Consider the following 17579-nt stretch of genomic DNA (forward strand, 5'->3'; position numbering starts at 1 on the left):
ATAGCTTGCAATCAACCCCCTTGCTGTGATGAACTTGCGGCACACTGCCACCTTTGCTATGAAACCGCAATGCATTAAGCAAAACTATAATAAACCCATGGTCCAATAGGTACAGTCAACGCTTGAACCTAAATAAACCTTAGAAAGACCTATCTAAGAGACCCAGGCACACGTGAGCATGCGATGAACTCACAACCCGTGAGCCCGCTCTTGATGATGTGTTAGAAAGGACAGTAGGCCAAGCCCATGGCAAGGCCTATGTGTGCCGACCCACAAGATAAAAGGACTTTGTGGGCCGCCATGTGGAATTGACGAAGTATCGACCGCCGAATGGTGATGTCACTATTTCTCCATAGGATTAGTATTGACGCATAAAAATGTAGTAGCATACGTGAATAATGAAGGGTCTCGAGGATAAGGAATGCCAATCCTTGAGAAGATCCTCATATGACACGTGGTGATACCCCAATAGTGCACCCAATATTTAACGGCGAATCAAATATTCCCTTCCCCGATACGAGCGAATATCCTTATCTCCTACCTTTTAGGATCTCGAGACCTCTCCATAAACAGAGATCCTCCTCACATTAGAACTCATTCGATCCCAAGCTATCTATTACCTAGCATCCCTAGAGCACACCCCAAGTTTTCCTTGTCTGTCCTGCATCCTCAACCTAAGAAGACTCTCCTTCCCTATTCACAAGACTCTTCTCTATCTTTCAAAGAGACTGCTCTCTACCCTAGCCTTACTCCGCCTATAGTTGGACAGGATGTGATGGGATATTTTCACCAAATCCTAGGCAATTTAGTTAACTTTAAATTGCCATTTTTTCAAGAATGGAATGCTTGTAAAGAACCAAAGTTTGGATCTATACACCAATCAAACCATAGCTTTCAGAATGGATCTAAACCTGGAAAAGGCAAGGATAAAAAAATCTTACTATTTATAGTAGCAAAATAGAAGCTTTAAACATCTATTTGAATGAAGATTCTAGTAATTGTGAAAGGTGAATTAATTTATGTAGGTTTAATGAATGCTTATAGGGCAATGGTATGGAAATATTTACAAAACAAAGTGTAAATATAAGATAAAGTTTTGAAAATAGTATAAGAATCCATTCACAATAAGACTTAATTTACAAGCATATTAAGAAGCATAAGATTTGGTGTAAAGCAAATGAGGTATGAATATTTAAATTTGTTCATACTCCTATTGTAGTTCTTTTTTCTTTCAGTGCAAGGAAATTGATGTAAAAGGTACCAGTTTTTAAAATTGTTGAATGAAAAGAAATGTACAACAAAATGCTTATATAAACAAAATCATTCATCAATGCTAAATGAGAAACCTTCATATAATTATTTTCGTCACTGTTATTTGGTTAGATTTTGAAAGTTGATGGTGAGTCACATATATGAACCAAAGATTCCCCTATAGAAAGTTCTAGGAAGCAATCCTAACTCAATTTGCTTTAGAGCTTAATTTGTTTTTGCAATAACTGAAAACTATTCCTCAACATTTGAACCTTTGGATGATTTCCACTCTTGTTTGGTCTTGATCTTTTTCATCTTCATTTCCTTCTTTTCTTTGATGTCTTCTATCCATGTGGCTTCTAAGTTGTCTAATTTGTACATGTTTGTTGCTATGACTTTTCTAGAAGTATGGCTTGCACTAGTTATATTGTTCACCCGAATGATAGAAAAGTTAACCTTTCGTTTTAGACATTGTGAATTTATGATAAATTGATTCCCTTTTTTCCTACAAGTAAAAATATTGTGTATTTGTTTATGATAGTATCTATTTTATAAATTTATTACTCTAAGTTTAATTAGGAACTACTAAAAATGTGCTAAAATTAAAGGTTTTTTGAAATTATACAAAGAAATTGTATGTGATATTTGTTGAAGTACCTCCCTTTGAGCCTTAATGTATTAAAATATAGTGCATCCAATTATGTCTTTTATCAGTTCAAATAATGTCATTGTGGACTTTTGTGTCGTCCAATATATTTAATCTTAACATATATTTGTTTCATGTAAAATGTATTATCATTAGTACAATATGCTCCTATTGTTGTGAGATTTATAATTTCATATAGTTGTTTGAGCATACTGAGGTGTTGATATAGTAATATCTCTCTTCATAGAATGTCCTTTATATTGAAATTTATGCAATTTGCCTACATCAATCACAACTACAAATACATTTATATAGGAATGGTGTTTTTTAGTGTCCCTTAGTTTGTTGTTATTTTATCAAAAGAATTGATAGTATGGTTATGGTAATTGTATTATTTACCAAATTGGTCTTTACTTCTGATGTACCTACTAAAGTCATTAAGATTGATGAAATTGTATTTTATGTTGGTACAATTGATTGGAATTGTTGCTTCTGTGATTATGGTTTAATCAATGATACAAAATTCATAGTGGTTGTAGACATTCTTGTATAACCGACACTCTATCAATGATACAAAATTCATAGAACTTACTAACATAATGGACACTCTATCAAGTCTAAGCAAAAACCAAGGAAAGCACCTCATGCAAATTCCTAGTAATACATAGAACATTGAACATTGACTTATGAACTACCCAAGAAGAAAAGCTCCTCTTGTTGCAGTGAAGACAACTCAAATTAAAGTAATACCAACTTATCAAATAGAAAGGAGCATTAAACATGGACAAAAAAATTGAATTATTGTCTTATTATATATCTTTGTCTTTAATTATTTCATAGACTATATCCTTCTAAACATTGAAGTATGTTCGTTTGTATGGCTATTCACCAAGATTCATTGGTTGTTAATAGCTAAAACCTAATTGTGGCAATATTTCATTTGCTTTCAGCATTGCAAGGAGAACCCACAAATGTTATTAGAAATTTGTCACTTGTTTAATTTGGCATTGGAGATTGTTAACTACCATGTCAATTGCTATTTTTATGGCATATGTAACTAAATAATCAGATGGTAAATTGATTGTTCCAACTCATGAGGATATTGTAGGTAGGTTATACCCACATGTATGGATTTCATCTAACAAGTCCAACATCAATACAAATGACACATAGGGGTACTGCATGCCTAGTAGTGATGTATGTCTAAGTCTGGCTAGATGCCAACATGCTATTATCAATGCACTGACCATAATAAATGAGTACTAAAAAATAAGTAGCTACGTTGTTACAGAATATTGATTTATTGAAGTTGGTGTGAAAGTGAGGTTTGGTTTATAGTAGGGATGTAGAAAGAGTAAGGGGCATTGTTTGCGAATAAATAAATAAGTAAATACTTAATGAATTACAAGTTATTCTTTAAGAAATCTACATTTCTTGAGTTATTCAGTAGGTTGGAGATAAAGTGGACAGAGAATATCACTTCATCAAGTGGTTTTGGCTCTTTGTCTCCACTTCATCTCTTCCTCTACAGCCAACTTGTCATATTTACTTTTTGCATTAGACTTTTTTAATCTCAATTCTTCAGTCAAGGTGCTCGCCTCTTCAGCTCTATCAATCTCAACAATGGTGCTCAATAAGGCCTTCTTTTCAGTCCCAATTTCATTTTATTCTCCATACTCCAAATTTTTAACTTTCCCTTGATGGCATTTAACTTTTTTGCCAAAATAAAAGAACTAGAACCCTCCACCTGAAATTCATTCCACAGATTTGATCAAGGGGATAAGCTTGTCCTCCTCAAACCATGCATTTTCAAATTTAACTGGAGCACTGATTATCTTACGATGACCACAAACAAGCTGAATAGGGCTGTGGTCAGAAACCGGTCTAAGAAGAGTAATCTGCCTAAAATCAGGAAAGAAATCATCCCAATTTGAGGAAACCAAAAACCTGTCCAGTCTTACCAGAGTCGGGTTTGCTTGATTATTAGTCCAAGTAAATCTGTTACCCTGAATTGGAACATCCATTAGCTCCATCTTATTGATAAATCCAGCGAACAAATTCATCGATCCAGTTCTTCTACCCCTTGTATTTTTTTCTTCCACCGCTATAGTCGCATTAAAGTCACCACCGATGACCCAAGGATGATTCTGAGACTCTCTCACATCTGATAACTCCTCCCAGAAAGCCGCCCTAAGATTTGGCTCTGTTGGTCCCTAAACATTTGTAACTTGAATATTTTTCCACCCTGTAACTTCATACTTAAACAGATTGAGAAATTTCCAATTCTGCTGGAAACAAGGCTACAAAATGCAGGATCCCAAAGACTCAGAAGACCTCCGGCACTCCCAGAAGCAGCCAAAGCCTTCCACCTGACCTGACCTTCCCCCCAAATACTTCTGTGTGCAAGTAAAGGCAAAGTGATAGAGGGTAGCAGGACCTATGTCAGAGTTGTGGCAGATGGAATAAATGCAGAGCCAGGCCCTCAGCATTCTCAAAGCAGCTTGGAGAATATTAAAATGCTCAAAATGTGTACTGAGCGAAACCAAAAGTTGCGGACTGAACCAGATAACCATTTTCGATGTGGGGCTAAACTGACTTTAAGCAACCCTCATCTTGGGCCTTCGAGTGAACCCATTATATTAGGAAATGAGAACTCAGGGTCGAGGGGTGGACTGATACAAGGTTCGACTAGGCCTAGGTTAGAAAAGGGGTCACAAGATAGCTTAAACCTCCGTATGACAACTAAAGAGGGGGCTAGAGGGGCAGGAGATAGTTAGGGATGTATAGCATCGTCCTAGATACAACCTATGTCGAAGTTCACTAACTTGATTGAGGCTGTTGACGCAAGGCTTGCTTGGAAACCAAGCTTGGCCTCTTATTCCACTAGCCCTTAAGCGTCCAAATCCAAGGTATGGTAGGAGAAAAGATGAAGAAGATGAGTTTGATTTAGAATGGGTTAGTTGTGAGGAGGAAGTTTATGGTGAATCCAATATCTGCAGTGTTGAGAGCGGACCTGGCAAGCACTTCATTGAGGAAGAGGATGTTGGAATAACTCTACTCTTTGGTGGCTCTTTGCCAGCCCTAGCTGAAAAATCTTTGGAACCTTAGAAGATCTCTAGTCTGGAAGTTTGTCCCTTGGGTGAAGCAAACTTCTCAACCATAGGCAGAGAAGATCCTTTCCTTCATCCAAGACAAAACCAGGGTGTCCATAGATTGGTTTCTACATCTCTTCTAGACAACAAATCTAAAAATGTTCTCATTCCCCCTAAAAGCATGACGAAGGTTGGTTTGGAGGAGGTTGCTTCCAACCAAAGTCCTCTCAATCGTACCAAAATTGGGTTTGATAATCTTTCAGTTCCCCTTGTTCCTGGTATGGTGTTTCAAGATTCTTTGTTTCTTAAATTTGTTTTGGCTAACCACCCCCCCTTCCCTAATTGCTTTTGTTGTCCAACCTGTAGGTGAATCCACTTCTTATCTAGAAGCTGCCATGTCTAGTGACTCTTTGGTGGTAACTGATGATGTTGTGGCTAAAAAGTCAAAGAGAAAGAGTAAAGGGTTGGAGAAAAGAGACAATTTTGGATCAAAAGAATATTCCTAATAAGAAGGAAGGAGAGACACCAAAGAGGAGAAAGAAAAAGTTGAGTGAGGTGGAGAGCCTCTCCACTTCACATTTGACCACATGTTTCTTACCCACCTCCTATCCAATTCTACTAATTTGGATTCCTAGATTAAAACAATATCTGGCCGAGTCAGGCAGAGAGGCTCAGATGTGAAGTGGATTATGAGAAAGGGTGCACAGGGAGGAAGAAAAGGAAACTGGGATAATAAAGGGTAAGCCTTTTTGGGTATTGTACTTAGGTTTTCCCTATTAAGATAATCAGTTGGAATGTAAAGGGTTTGGGGAGATCAAGGAAAAGAAGGATGATTAGGGAAGTTTTTAGGAAAGAGAAGCCAGATATTGTCTTAATCTAGGAATCCAAATTAGTAAAATTGGATAGGAGGTGGGTAAGAAATGTGTGATCAGCACAATCTTGGGGGGCTTTAGGGGGAGTTGTTACAATTTTGGAAGGTTGAGGAGATGGAGTGTATAGAAGAACTTATTGGTAACATTATAGTTGCAATTATATTAAGTAGGAAAGCAGATGGATTGGAATGGGCCTTAACTAATGTCTATGGACAAAACTCCTATAGGGAAAGGGAAGAGTTGTGGGAGGAGGTAGCAGCTATAAGGGGTCTTTGGGAGGGTCCTCAGTATGTGGGGGTGGTTTTAATGTTATCAGATATGTAAATGAAACAAATAACCCCAATGATAGGATTACCTCCAACATGAGAAAATTTAACCTCTTTGAGGCTTCCTTTTAGTTGAGAGAGTTGCCTATGTTGCAAGCAAATCTTACTTGGTCCAATTTCCAAGAGGATCTCCTTTGTTGTAAGCTGGATAGATTATATTCTCTTCAGATTAAGAAATTGCTTGGAGGGGATTGGTAGTGAGGACCCTCCCTAGGCCTACCTAAATCATTGTCCAATTAGACTTTCCCAAGAAAGAGTAGGAGCGGAACCTTGCCCGTTTAGGTTTAGAATATGTGGCAGATTCATCTTGAATTTATAAAGAAAGTGAAAGAGTGGTGGGAAGAAGACCAGGTGGTTTCAAGGTTGAAAGGCTATAGGTTCTACAAAAGCTACAATCCTTGAAATCTGGGATCAAAGCCTGGAATAAAGAAGAATTTGGAAGGGTGGAAGAAAGAAAGGAGTGGATTGCCACAAGGATTCAAGAAATTGGTGTAGGTGAAGTATAAAGAAGATTGAGGGAAGAGAAATGAAAATTGAAACAAGAATTGGAAGAAATCATTAGAAGAGAGGAGGTGAGTTGGAGACAAAATCTAGATGTAGTGGTTGAAGGAGATGGTAATACTAATTTTTTTTCACACTTTGGCAAATGGATTTTTCTTTTTGGCAATAAATTTTTCTTTATTTATCTTCAAAAAAAAAAGAAAAATGAAGAATCTTGTGGAAAGATTGGAGTGGAATGGGGAACTGCTTACAAGGGAAGAGGATATAACAAGAGCTTTTGTAAATCATTTTAAAGCCATCTATGACAGACCGAGTAGAGTAAGAGAGAACCATCTTGATTTTGATTGACAAGTAGGGAGTAGGGGGAGTTGTTGGATACTTTAGAAAGTAATTGAGGCCTAACCGCCTAAGAAGTAAAAGATGCAGTGTTTTTGGTGGAAAGATCTAAAGCCCCAGGCCCAAATAGATTCACGATGGATTTTTACCAAGATTGTTGGGATATCATAGGTGGTGACTTAGTGGAGGTATTCTTAGAGTTCTTTGAGAAAGGCAAAATATATTCGGGTGCAAATGTTACCTTTATAGCCTTGGTTCCCAAGAAAGTGGATGCAATTTAGCCTAAGGATTTTAGGCCCATAAGTTTAATTGGGAGTATCTATAAGGTCATTTCTAAGGTTTTAGCCTTGAGAATAAAAAAAGTACTCCCCAACCTAATTTCACCGAATCAAGGAAACTTTATGTTTGGGAGGCCAACTGTTAATCAAATCTTAATTGCCAATGAGTGTGTGTGTGTGGATTATAGCAAAAGGAAAAAGGAGAGAAGGGGCTTATTTATGAATTTGACCTAGAAGAGGCTTACAATTTGGTGGGTTGGGACTTTTTGCTTGAAGTTTTGAAAAGTAATGGTTTTTAAGAAAGGTGGTGTAGGTGGGTCAAGGGTTGTGTTTCTACTTGTTGCTTCTCTATTTTGGTAAATGGCATAGTTAGGGATTTTTTTTCCCTGCTAAAAGAGGCCTTAGACAAGGGGACCCTCTTTCCCCTTCTTATTCACCCTAATAGTGGATGTTTTGAGTGTCTTGATTACTAGGGCTGACTTTGAATATAATTCAAGGTTGGAGAATGGGGAGGCAAGTATTTGTCACTCACAATTCATAGTTGATGTAATTCTATTTTGTGAAGGGGAACCAGAGGAGATAATCTAAAATCCTTGGTGGCACAGTTTGAGAGGGTTTCAAACCTGAGAGTGAATTGGAATAGAAGTTGTGTAGTAGGTGTAAATAGGCAAATAGATGAGGTGTCTTCATTGGCTAGAGCTCTAGGTTGTGAGTTAAGTGAGTGGCCCCTAAATTACTTAGGTTTACCGTTGGGGGGAAATCCTAGGTTAAAGGCTTTTTGGTACCCAATGTTGGACAGATTCACAAGGAGGTTAGTAGAGTGGAAGAGGAATTATATTTCACTAAGGAGTAGAATCACGATCACCTGAATCAAGTCTACACTTGCAAATTTGCCAGAGTACTTATCTACTTTCAAGTTGCCTATTAAAGTTGTGAACCAAATTGAAAAGATCATGAGAGATTTTCTTTGGGAGCCAAGCAACTCAAAAAATGATCACTTGGTAAAATGGAAGAAACTTAGCATTGCTAGGAAAATGATTGTGGAGATTCCCCCAAGAGTTGGAAAGTTTGTAGCACATAGTGATAGTAAATATCCATGGAATGGTTATTCATCAAAAAAATATCCATGGAATGGCATCTCATGGATGGCATGTTGGTCTTGACCCGGTTTCTCGTTCTTCTCTGTGGAAAGACATTATTGGAGTTACCTATTTTTTCTCCTTTCATTAGGTATGATGTTTGCATGGGTAATAAAATTCTTTTCTGGGAGGACATTTGGGTTGGGGACACTCCTTTTTTATTACATGTTCCATTATCCTCCTAAAAGTACAACCTACTATCTTTCTCATGCACAACCTAATCAACCACACCATTTTTCTATTAAAATGATACCATAGAAATGAAATATAGCAAAATAGAACTTGATAGTTTGAACAATAGATGGTAGATGAAAATTTTCATAAAAATAGAAGGGGGATGATTCATTAAAAACTCAAGCAAAAGTGTTGTGCTAATGAGCACAACTATTTTTTTATTGTCTGCAATAGCAAACAATATTAGAAGCACTCGATCAGGTAGGCCCAATTGGAAATTATTTCTTACCACTTTGGCTCAGTTTGGAAGGAGTAGAAATGCAAATTTGTAGTGTGTAAAACCTTGTAAGGCCTAATTAGAAATTATTTGTTACCACTTAGGCTCAATTTGGAAGGAGTACAAATGCAAATTTGTAGAGTGTAAAACCTTGTATTTTGTATTATTTTGTATGTATTTGCACACTATAAATTTGCATTTGTACTCCTTCCAAACTGAGCCTTAACAACAAATTTGGGAACACATTTTGTTTAAGAACAAAAGTAAAAATAAACATTCAGCATTTGCAGGAAAAAAGAAAAACATCTATTTCACAACAAAAATAAATTAGAATAACGAAAGAAAATGTTTTATTTTGGATGTTGATCCTAAGAGAAATGAGTAAAGGTCAATCAACAATATGTAGATAATGTTTCAAAAAGTGAACCCAATTGTTGTTGTAGGTATGTACAATTCACCCAGACCCTCAAAGAATACTTAGACACAAAGAGTAACACCACAAAAGCACTTACGAGCAGCTTGAAATCAACCCCCACGTTGCGATGAACTTGTGGCACACCGCCACCTTTGTGATGAAACCTCAACACACTAAGCAAAACCATGATAAACCCACAGTCCAACAGGTACAGTAAACGGCCGAACCTAAATAAACCTCAAAAGGACCTGTCCGAGAAACCCAAGCACACCTAAGCATGCGATGAAGCCACACCCACTACGACGTGCGATGAATTCACAACCCGTGAGCCCATTCTTGATAATGGATTAGAAAGGACAATAGGCTGAGCCCATGGCGAGGCCAACGTGTGCCCAGACACACGTGGATCCATGATAGCAAATGACTTTGTGGGCTGCCACATGGAATTGACGAAGTATCGACCACCGAACGGTGATGTCACCGTTGTCACATTGGATTAGTTATGATGCACAAAAAGGTAGTAGCACACGTGAGTAATGAGGGGTCTCGAGGATAAGGAAATCCAATCCTTGAGAAGAACCTCATGAGACACGTGGGAATACCCTAATAGCGCATCCAATAATTAATAGCGAATCAAATATTCTCTTCCCCGATATGGAGTGAATATCCTCATCTCCTACCTTTTAAGATCTCGGGACCTCTCCATAAATAATGGTCCTCCTCACATTTGAACTCATCCAATCTCAAGCTATCTATTACCTAGCATCCCCAGAGCACACCCCAAGTTTTCCCTATCTATCCTACATCCTCAACCTAAGAAGACTCTCCCTTCCCTGTTCACGAGACTCTTCTCTATCTTTCAAAGAGTCTGCTCTCTACCCCAGCCTTACTCTACCTATAGTAAAATCTCTAGTTAATCTTTGATCACGGAGAATGGCCTCAAGAAGAATCAACCTCACCACTATCCCGAAGGATCAAAGCAACACTCAAGAAAGCGCCAACCCTAGTGCTAAAAACCAGCCCGAAATGCAAATGCCCATCCAAGTTGATATTGAGATCTTGTAAAACAAGGTCTATGGGTTTGAGGCACTTTTTGAAGAATGGTTCAGGAAACTAGAAGAGAGCTAGGAGGAGACAAGGAGCGCTCTCCAAATCCTACTCAACAATTTGGCTCAAGCTGAATAGACCCCTGCCGCTACTATCCCCAGCGTTCCAAATTCCAACCCCAACCCTAGTCGCGATGCCTCTAACCTTACACCCACTGTCCCAAAACAACCCAACAGGGCCAACCCAACCCCAAATCAAGCAAGTCACCAGACCACCCACCAATTTCACACCTTCCCCCACATTGACCCGATAACGGAGACTCCTTTCAGTTGGGATGAGCTAAGGGAATACGTCTAGGGGCTGCTAGTCGAAAGGCACAACCGGGTCCAGGATTCGGCTGTCTTGCAAAAGCCCTACTTTGATCACATCCTAAACAAGCCCCACCTTATTGGGTACACCCCTCCCTAGTAATGGCCTCAGTACAACGGACAGAGAGGTAGCCCGCAGGAGCACATCAACAAGTTCGAAGACATCATCGACTCCTTCGCTCTCGATGAGGACCTCAAATTACATGAGTTTTTGAGGTCCTTGACCGGACCAACGTACACATGGTTCGTAAGCCTAACCCCTGGGAGCATCGGTTCATGGGGCAAGGATGAACTAGCCACGAAGTTCTTGTCCAAATGGTTCACCTTAGAAAGGAAAATGACAATGGCCGACCTATGGATCATAGAGCAAGGACCAAGAGAGGACTTTCTAGCATACGTAATGCAATTCTAGAAACTTACACACTCTGTCTTCGATGAGCATGCCATCGAAAAAGTTTTGTCGAGCAGTGCATTCAGGGTATGCGCCCTACCTATAGAATCAGCATAAAAAACATCAAAGTTAAAACCTTTAGCCAACTCTGGAGGTACGTAGAAAGAACAACGCTAATTGTCAAAGACACCTCCCCGTACAACAAAAATGAAGCATACACAATTGATAGGAGACCCAGTTATACTTAGACCTTGCCCGTCCTCGAGCAAGACAAAATTCAAGCAAAAACAAGCAAATTATCCTACCAATCTTTAAACTCAACTTTCCTTCATCTTTTTCCACAAATATTCTAGGTTAACTATTGCAAACCGTTAAATCAACACGACCAAGTTATAATTAACTCATCTATCAGCCAATCCCTTTTTCTTTACTACTACAAATCAGGTAGTAAACTAGGGAAAACATTTTTACTTACCTCTCTTCTTTTTCTTCTTTCTCTTTTTATCGGGAGTGAGTGCATTTTATGCTCCATCTCACTTTAGGATTACTTGGGCATTAGGTGCATTTTTTTCTCCATCCTAATCTTGAATTTCTTGCTTGTAGGTGCATTTTATGCTCCATCCTACTTTTGAATTGCTTGGCTAGTAGGTGCATTTTATGCTCCATCCTACTAAGTCACACCAATTGCATGGTAAAAATATTTACCTTATTTACTTAAACCTAGATTTAGGACTAGTTTAAAAGGGGATAGTTTCAAATGAGTCGTGTACTCCCTAATCATATCTTTTTACCATGTTTACAAGAATTTTCCCAGAACACTATTTCAATTCATTTCAAAAGAGTTGAGTTTTTTTTTAATTGAGATAAAATCCTATACTCCTCCTCCCCACACTTAATCTATGCATTGTCCTCAATATAACAAAAGAAAGCTTACTAGAGCAGAATTTTTGTATTAGAGAGATAAGGGAGACTTCCTTGACTAGTGAGCTTCACTAGCATTCTGCTTGGGGTTGACTAGGGTCTGGGAGTGTAGCTTTCCTAATCCTTTAGATTTCAATCGACTCACAACTGCTGCCAATTGACGTACTTGATTTCCCAGGTTTTGGATGCTTGTCCTTGTCTCCTGTTAAAATTGTTGAGTGTTAGTTGCAAGTGCTTTAACAATTTCATCTAGAGACATACCTGGTCTGGAAGATGTAAGTTGTGGAGCTGGTTGTTTAGCTTGATGTTATGGTTGGAAACCAAAGGACTTGGCTCCATGGTTAAGATTGGCATGATCCCCCCATCCTACATTGTAAGTATTGGAATAGGGGTCGTATCTCCTTTGTAGGAATCCTCCAACAACATTGGTTTGTTCATAGAGTTCATCTTGAAGTGTAGGGAACATGTCAGTTGGATGACCCATGGTAGAAAAAATGCCACAAGTCTTTACTTGTTGTATGTGTCCTGCAACCAATTTTTCCACTAGAGAGGTGACGGTATCTAATCTTTGATTGATGGAAGAAGTACTTACCTCATTGACTCTCCGTGGAATGGACTCTTGTCTATTGCCAAACTATTGTGCATTGGCAGTCATATTTGAAATTAGTTCCCTTGCTTGAGTAGGAGTTTTATTCACCAACACACCTCCACTTGCAGCATCAATCATACTCCTATCCATTGGCAATAATCCTTTATAAAAATATTGGATAAGGAGCTAATCAGGAATCTGATGTTGAGGACAGCTTGCGCAAAGTTGTTTAAATCTCAAAAAATACTCATAGAGAGTTTCTCCACTGAATTGTCTTATCCCACAAAATTCCTTCCTGATGTTAGCAGCTCGTGAGGCAGGGAAGAACTTCTCAAGAAATTGCTTCTTCATCTCATTCCATGTAGTGATAGAACCGGATGGTAAGTAGTAAAGCCAATCCTTAGCTTTGTCAGCTAATGAGAAAGGAAAGGCACACAACTTGATCTGCTCTTCGGCAACGGCGCCAAGATTTGGTGTGTGTCAAATCCAACCAAAAATAAAAGTCCTACTCGAATTAATTACTTTTTGTATATAGTGGTGAGCAAGGTCGTCTCCACAGGGATTGGGTGGATTTATTTCCAAGAAAAGGAAATAGGGGGGTTGTTATAAAGACAAGGAAAATAAAATAAAATAAAGTAAGGATGAAATCGATGGGAGGCAGCTTCTGGTTGAAGAGATAAGTTCAGCTTCGATTCTTATCATTGGTCATCGATGTAAGCATGAATTCATATGCTTATGAATAAATTGGTTATAGCTATTAACAATCTCTAATAGCCAATCTCTACTTGAATTCTCGACAACCAAAACAAGCTCTTTGATTGCTCGTCTTATTAATAGACAGTCGTAAAGAAGCTCTTAGGATTTAATCTATTAATAACATTAAGAATGGGAGAGACCCAATTCTGGTCAGCGAACACACAAGCTCGGATCGTTTAAACCAGATCATATATTCTCCTAACATAAATCAAAAACTTGCCCATAATCAATTTATGTTAGTTGCCACAATGATTAAACCAAACAATCACGTACGAAATTGGTGATTTAATCGGCAATAGAGTATTTTCTTCGAATGAGCAATAGATCCTTTTTGCTCAATTAATAAAAATAATTCTCATAGGAAATCCCAGAAAATATATAAATACTCATAAACAATGAACTGAAATAAAATCAATTAGATCTCACAATGTTTGTAGAACCAAAGCTTCCCTAACCTTCAACCAGAAAATAAAAGCTTACACACGCTTCATGGAGAGATCGTTGCTTCTAGATGAGAGGGGCGTATTCTGCTTCTTTCCTCCCTTGGTTACTGATTTCTTGTTTCCAAGATTGAGTGATGCCTCCTTGCTAGTCCGCCCTCCTTTATATAGCCTTGGGGGGGGGGGGGGGGGGGGGCGGTTTTCAGCACCTCTTACGAGTTCTATCTCAAATAGAAGTCCAACTCCTAATGGATAATGCCTATTTCAGATCTAATCTATTCTTATCTCTAATTAGGATATCCAACAAAGATGGACTCTGACTCTTTTCTCTCTTTAGGATTATAGCAAGAAGCAAATTTTATTAAGACTCTTTGGTGATTCACTTCCCGAACTCAGCCAAATCCTACTAGGATCGATGGTGTGGGCCCAACTCTTGCATGCTGAATTGTGCTGGTCTTCTCCAACGTACTGGGGCTTCTCCAACGTGCTAGGGCTCTTGCTGCAAGCTCTTTTCAGTTTTCTCTTCCAATCTGCGATTTCTTAATTAAAACACAATAATATTAATTAATTAAGGAAAAAACTAATAAAAATGGAAATTACGCGCACTATCAAATCCCCCCACACTTAGACCTTGCCCGTCCTCAGGCAAGACAAAATTCAAGCAAAAACAAGCAAAGTATCCTACCAAACTTTAAACTCAACTTTCCTTCATCTTTTTCAACAAATATTCTAGGTTAACTATTGCAAACTGTTAAATCAACATGACCAAGTTATAGTCAACTCATCTATCAGCCAATCCCGTTTACTTTACTACTACAAACCAGGTAGTAAACAAGGGAAAACATTTTTACTTCCCACTCTTCTTTTTCTTCCTTCTCTTTGTTTCAGGAGTGAGTACATTTTATGCTCCATCTCACTTTAGGATTATTTGGGCAATAGGTGCATTTTTTGCTCCATCCTAATCTTGACTTTCTTGCTAGTAGGTGCATTTTATGCTCCATACTACTTTTGAATTGATTGGCTAGTAGGTGCATTTTATGCTCCATCCTACTAAGTCACACCAATTGCATGGTAAAAGTATTTACCTTATTTACTTAAACCTGGATTTAGGACTGATTTAAAAGGGGATGGTTTCAAATGAGTCGTGTATTCCCTAATCACGTCTTTTTACTAAGTTCACAACAATATTCCTAGAACACTATTTCAATTGATTTCAAAAGAGTTGAGTTTTTTTTTTAATTGAGATAAAATCCTATACTCCTCCCCCCCACACTTAATCTATGCATTGTCCTCAATATAACAAAAGAATTTTTACTATAGCAGAATTTTAGTAGTAGAGAAATAAGGGAGACTTCCCTGACTAGTGAGCTTCACTAGCGTTCTGCTTGGGGTTGACTATGGTCTGGGAGGGTAGCTTTCTTGATCCTTGAGATTCCAATCGACTCATAGTAGCTGCCAATTGACTTACTTTATTCTCCAGGTTTTGGATGCTTGTCCTTGTCTCCTGTCGAAATTGTTGAGTGTTAGTTGCAAGTGCTTTAACAATTTCATCTATAGGCATACCTGGTCTGGAAGATGTATGTTGTGGAGATGGTTGTTTAGTTTGATGTTGTGGTTGGAAACCGAAGGACTTGGCTCCATAGCTAAGATTGGGATGATCCCTCCATCCTGCATTGTGAGTATTGGAGTACGGGTCGTATCTCCTTTGTAGGAATCTTCCAACAACATTGGTTTGTTCATAGGGTTCATCTTGAAGTGTAGGAAACATCTCAGTTGGATGACCCATGGTAGAACAAATGCCACATGTCTTTACTTGTTGTATGTGTCCTACAACCAATTTTTCCACCAGAGAGGTGAGGGTATCTAATCTTTGATCGATGGAAGAAGTACTTACCTCATTGACTCTCCGTGGAATGGACTCTTGTCTATTGCCAAACTATTGTGCATTGGCAGTCATATTTGAAATTAGTTCCCTTGCTTGAGTAGGAGTTTTATTCACCAACACACCTCCACTTGCAGCATCAATCATACACATATCCATTGGCAATAATCCTTTATAAAAATATTGGATAAGGAGCTAATCAAGAATCTGATGTTGAGGACAGCTTGCGCAAAGTTGTTTAAATCTCTCCTAATACTCATAGAGAGTTTCTCCACTGAATTGTCTTATCCCACAGAATTCCTTCCTGATGTTAGCAGCTCATGAGGCAGGGAAGAACTTCTCAAGAAATTGCTTCTTCATCTCATTCCATGTAGTGATAGAACTGAAGGGATGAGAGATCCATCCTATGAACGCCCAAAGATTGCGGAATAAGGGGCGAATTTCAAAAATTTTATCTCTCCCTTCAACTGGGAATCGTATTCCCTAGTTAGAAAATCATATTTTCAAGGATCAATCTTGAACCATAAACTGAACCAGATCTGAACCAAAAGGAGTGGGAGAGGATTATACCTGATACGGAGAAATACTATCTCCCAATGGAGGTGTTCACGCCCAAGGAAGGATCCAAAATCTGCTCCCACTGAAGATGGCGCAGTGCAGGGTGGAGCAGAATCAGCAACATTCTTCAAAAGAACTTGATCCTTCGTAAGGATCAACTGGACGACTTGAGTACAGCTCCAACCAATCTTTTCACAAAAGATTGAAATCAAGATCCAATCTTGATTGCTCCCAAGAACTGGAGATCGAACTGAAGGAATGGCAATGGCAGGAAGGTGGCGGCAGGAGAGAATTCGCAGTATGTAGGAAATCTCTCAATCTCTCTTTCTTTAAGAGAATAATGCTTTTTATGATGTAAAAGGCTGCCGCCCCCTTCCCCTTTTATAATCTCAAAGGGATCAGCTCCTAATCAGATTAGGAGTTGCTAATCCAAATCATATTTGGGTTAGAAGTCCCTTAGTGATAAGGGATAATCCTTATCTTATCTGCAAATCAGATCAGCTGTCTCCTAATCTAATTAGGAGGTTTCCAGATCTAAATCTTATTTAGATCTTGGACTCTCTGAGTGGATAGGGTCTAAGCCCAATCCTTTTAGCTGACCCACTTCAGAATTCGCCCCCTTTAAATGACTGATCAAATTAGCCCAGTTCGAAATGGGCTTAAGGCCCATTAAGGTTATGTACTCAAAAACCTTCCAAATTGCTGCCCAGTTGGGCTTCCTTGTATGGCGTGGGACCCAAGCATTGATCTACACATCAGCCACATGGGTTCAGCCCAGCCTTTGTTACAAGGCCTAGCCGAATGCACTGCTGAAGACAGTGTACCCCCTGAAACCCATCAAATGAGCTCTATGGGCCCAACACTTACACTAAGTGGTCCCTGGGCCAAGCCACCTTGTAACACCCAGGGACTGTGGGCAGATGCAAGATTAGCCCATCAGGCATTATCCTCAATGGTCTTACACTTAACCTCTCAGCCCATAATGATCATACACTGCCCGACAAGAGAGGACCTCTCCCTCGGCTGCAAGGAACAGTGTTGCACTCTCCACTTATATGGATCCCGGGAATTAAAACCTTCTTGCAAACAATTTAGAAACCATACATATATACTTTTATATCTTATATAAAATATATTTTGCAAAACAAATCTCAACGGTTGAAATCGGCTGCCGGCAGTCTTGGTTTCCATCAGTGAGAGTGCATCCCCGATCATTACCTTTGTCCGACAAAGGGGCTGATCCTGTCACTATGATCACCCACTCAGATGAATTCTCGGACTGTCCCAACATACCCAGGTTTTGACCCCCGCTAAGGATCT

At 38.9% G+C, this 17579-nt stretch overlaps 1 protein-coding gene across 1 annotated transcript; it reads right to left on the reverse strand.

Annotated features, from left to right (window-relative positions):
- Nucleotides 1–3651: 3651 nt before the first annotated feature.
- LOC148803062 (uncharacterized) lies at nucleotides 3652–3960 on the reverse strand. Its single transcript, XM_088890898.1, has one exon. The coding sequence runs from the start codon at nucleotides 3958–3960 to the stop codon at nucleotides 3652–3654; it is 309 nt and encodes a 102-aa protein (XP_088747024.1).
- Between the last annotated feature and the right edge of the window lie 13619 nt (nucleotides 3961–17579).

The sequence above is a fragment of the Nelumbo nucifera genome, chromosome 1 (genome assembly GCF_055504915.1).
Source record: "Nelumbo nucifera cultivar China Antique chromosome 1, China Antique-T2T, whole genome shotgun sequence".
NCBI lineage: Eukaryota > Viridiplantae > Streptophyta > Magnoliopsida > Proteales > Nelumbonaceae > Nelumbo > Nelumbo nucifera.

Coding starts and splice junctions, on each gene's coding strand:
- LOC148803062 (XM_088890898.1), bottom strand. CDS start 3,960: ATGAATTTGTTCGCTGGATTTATCAATAAGATGGAGCTAATGGATGTT.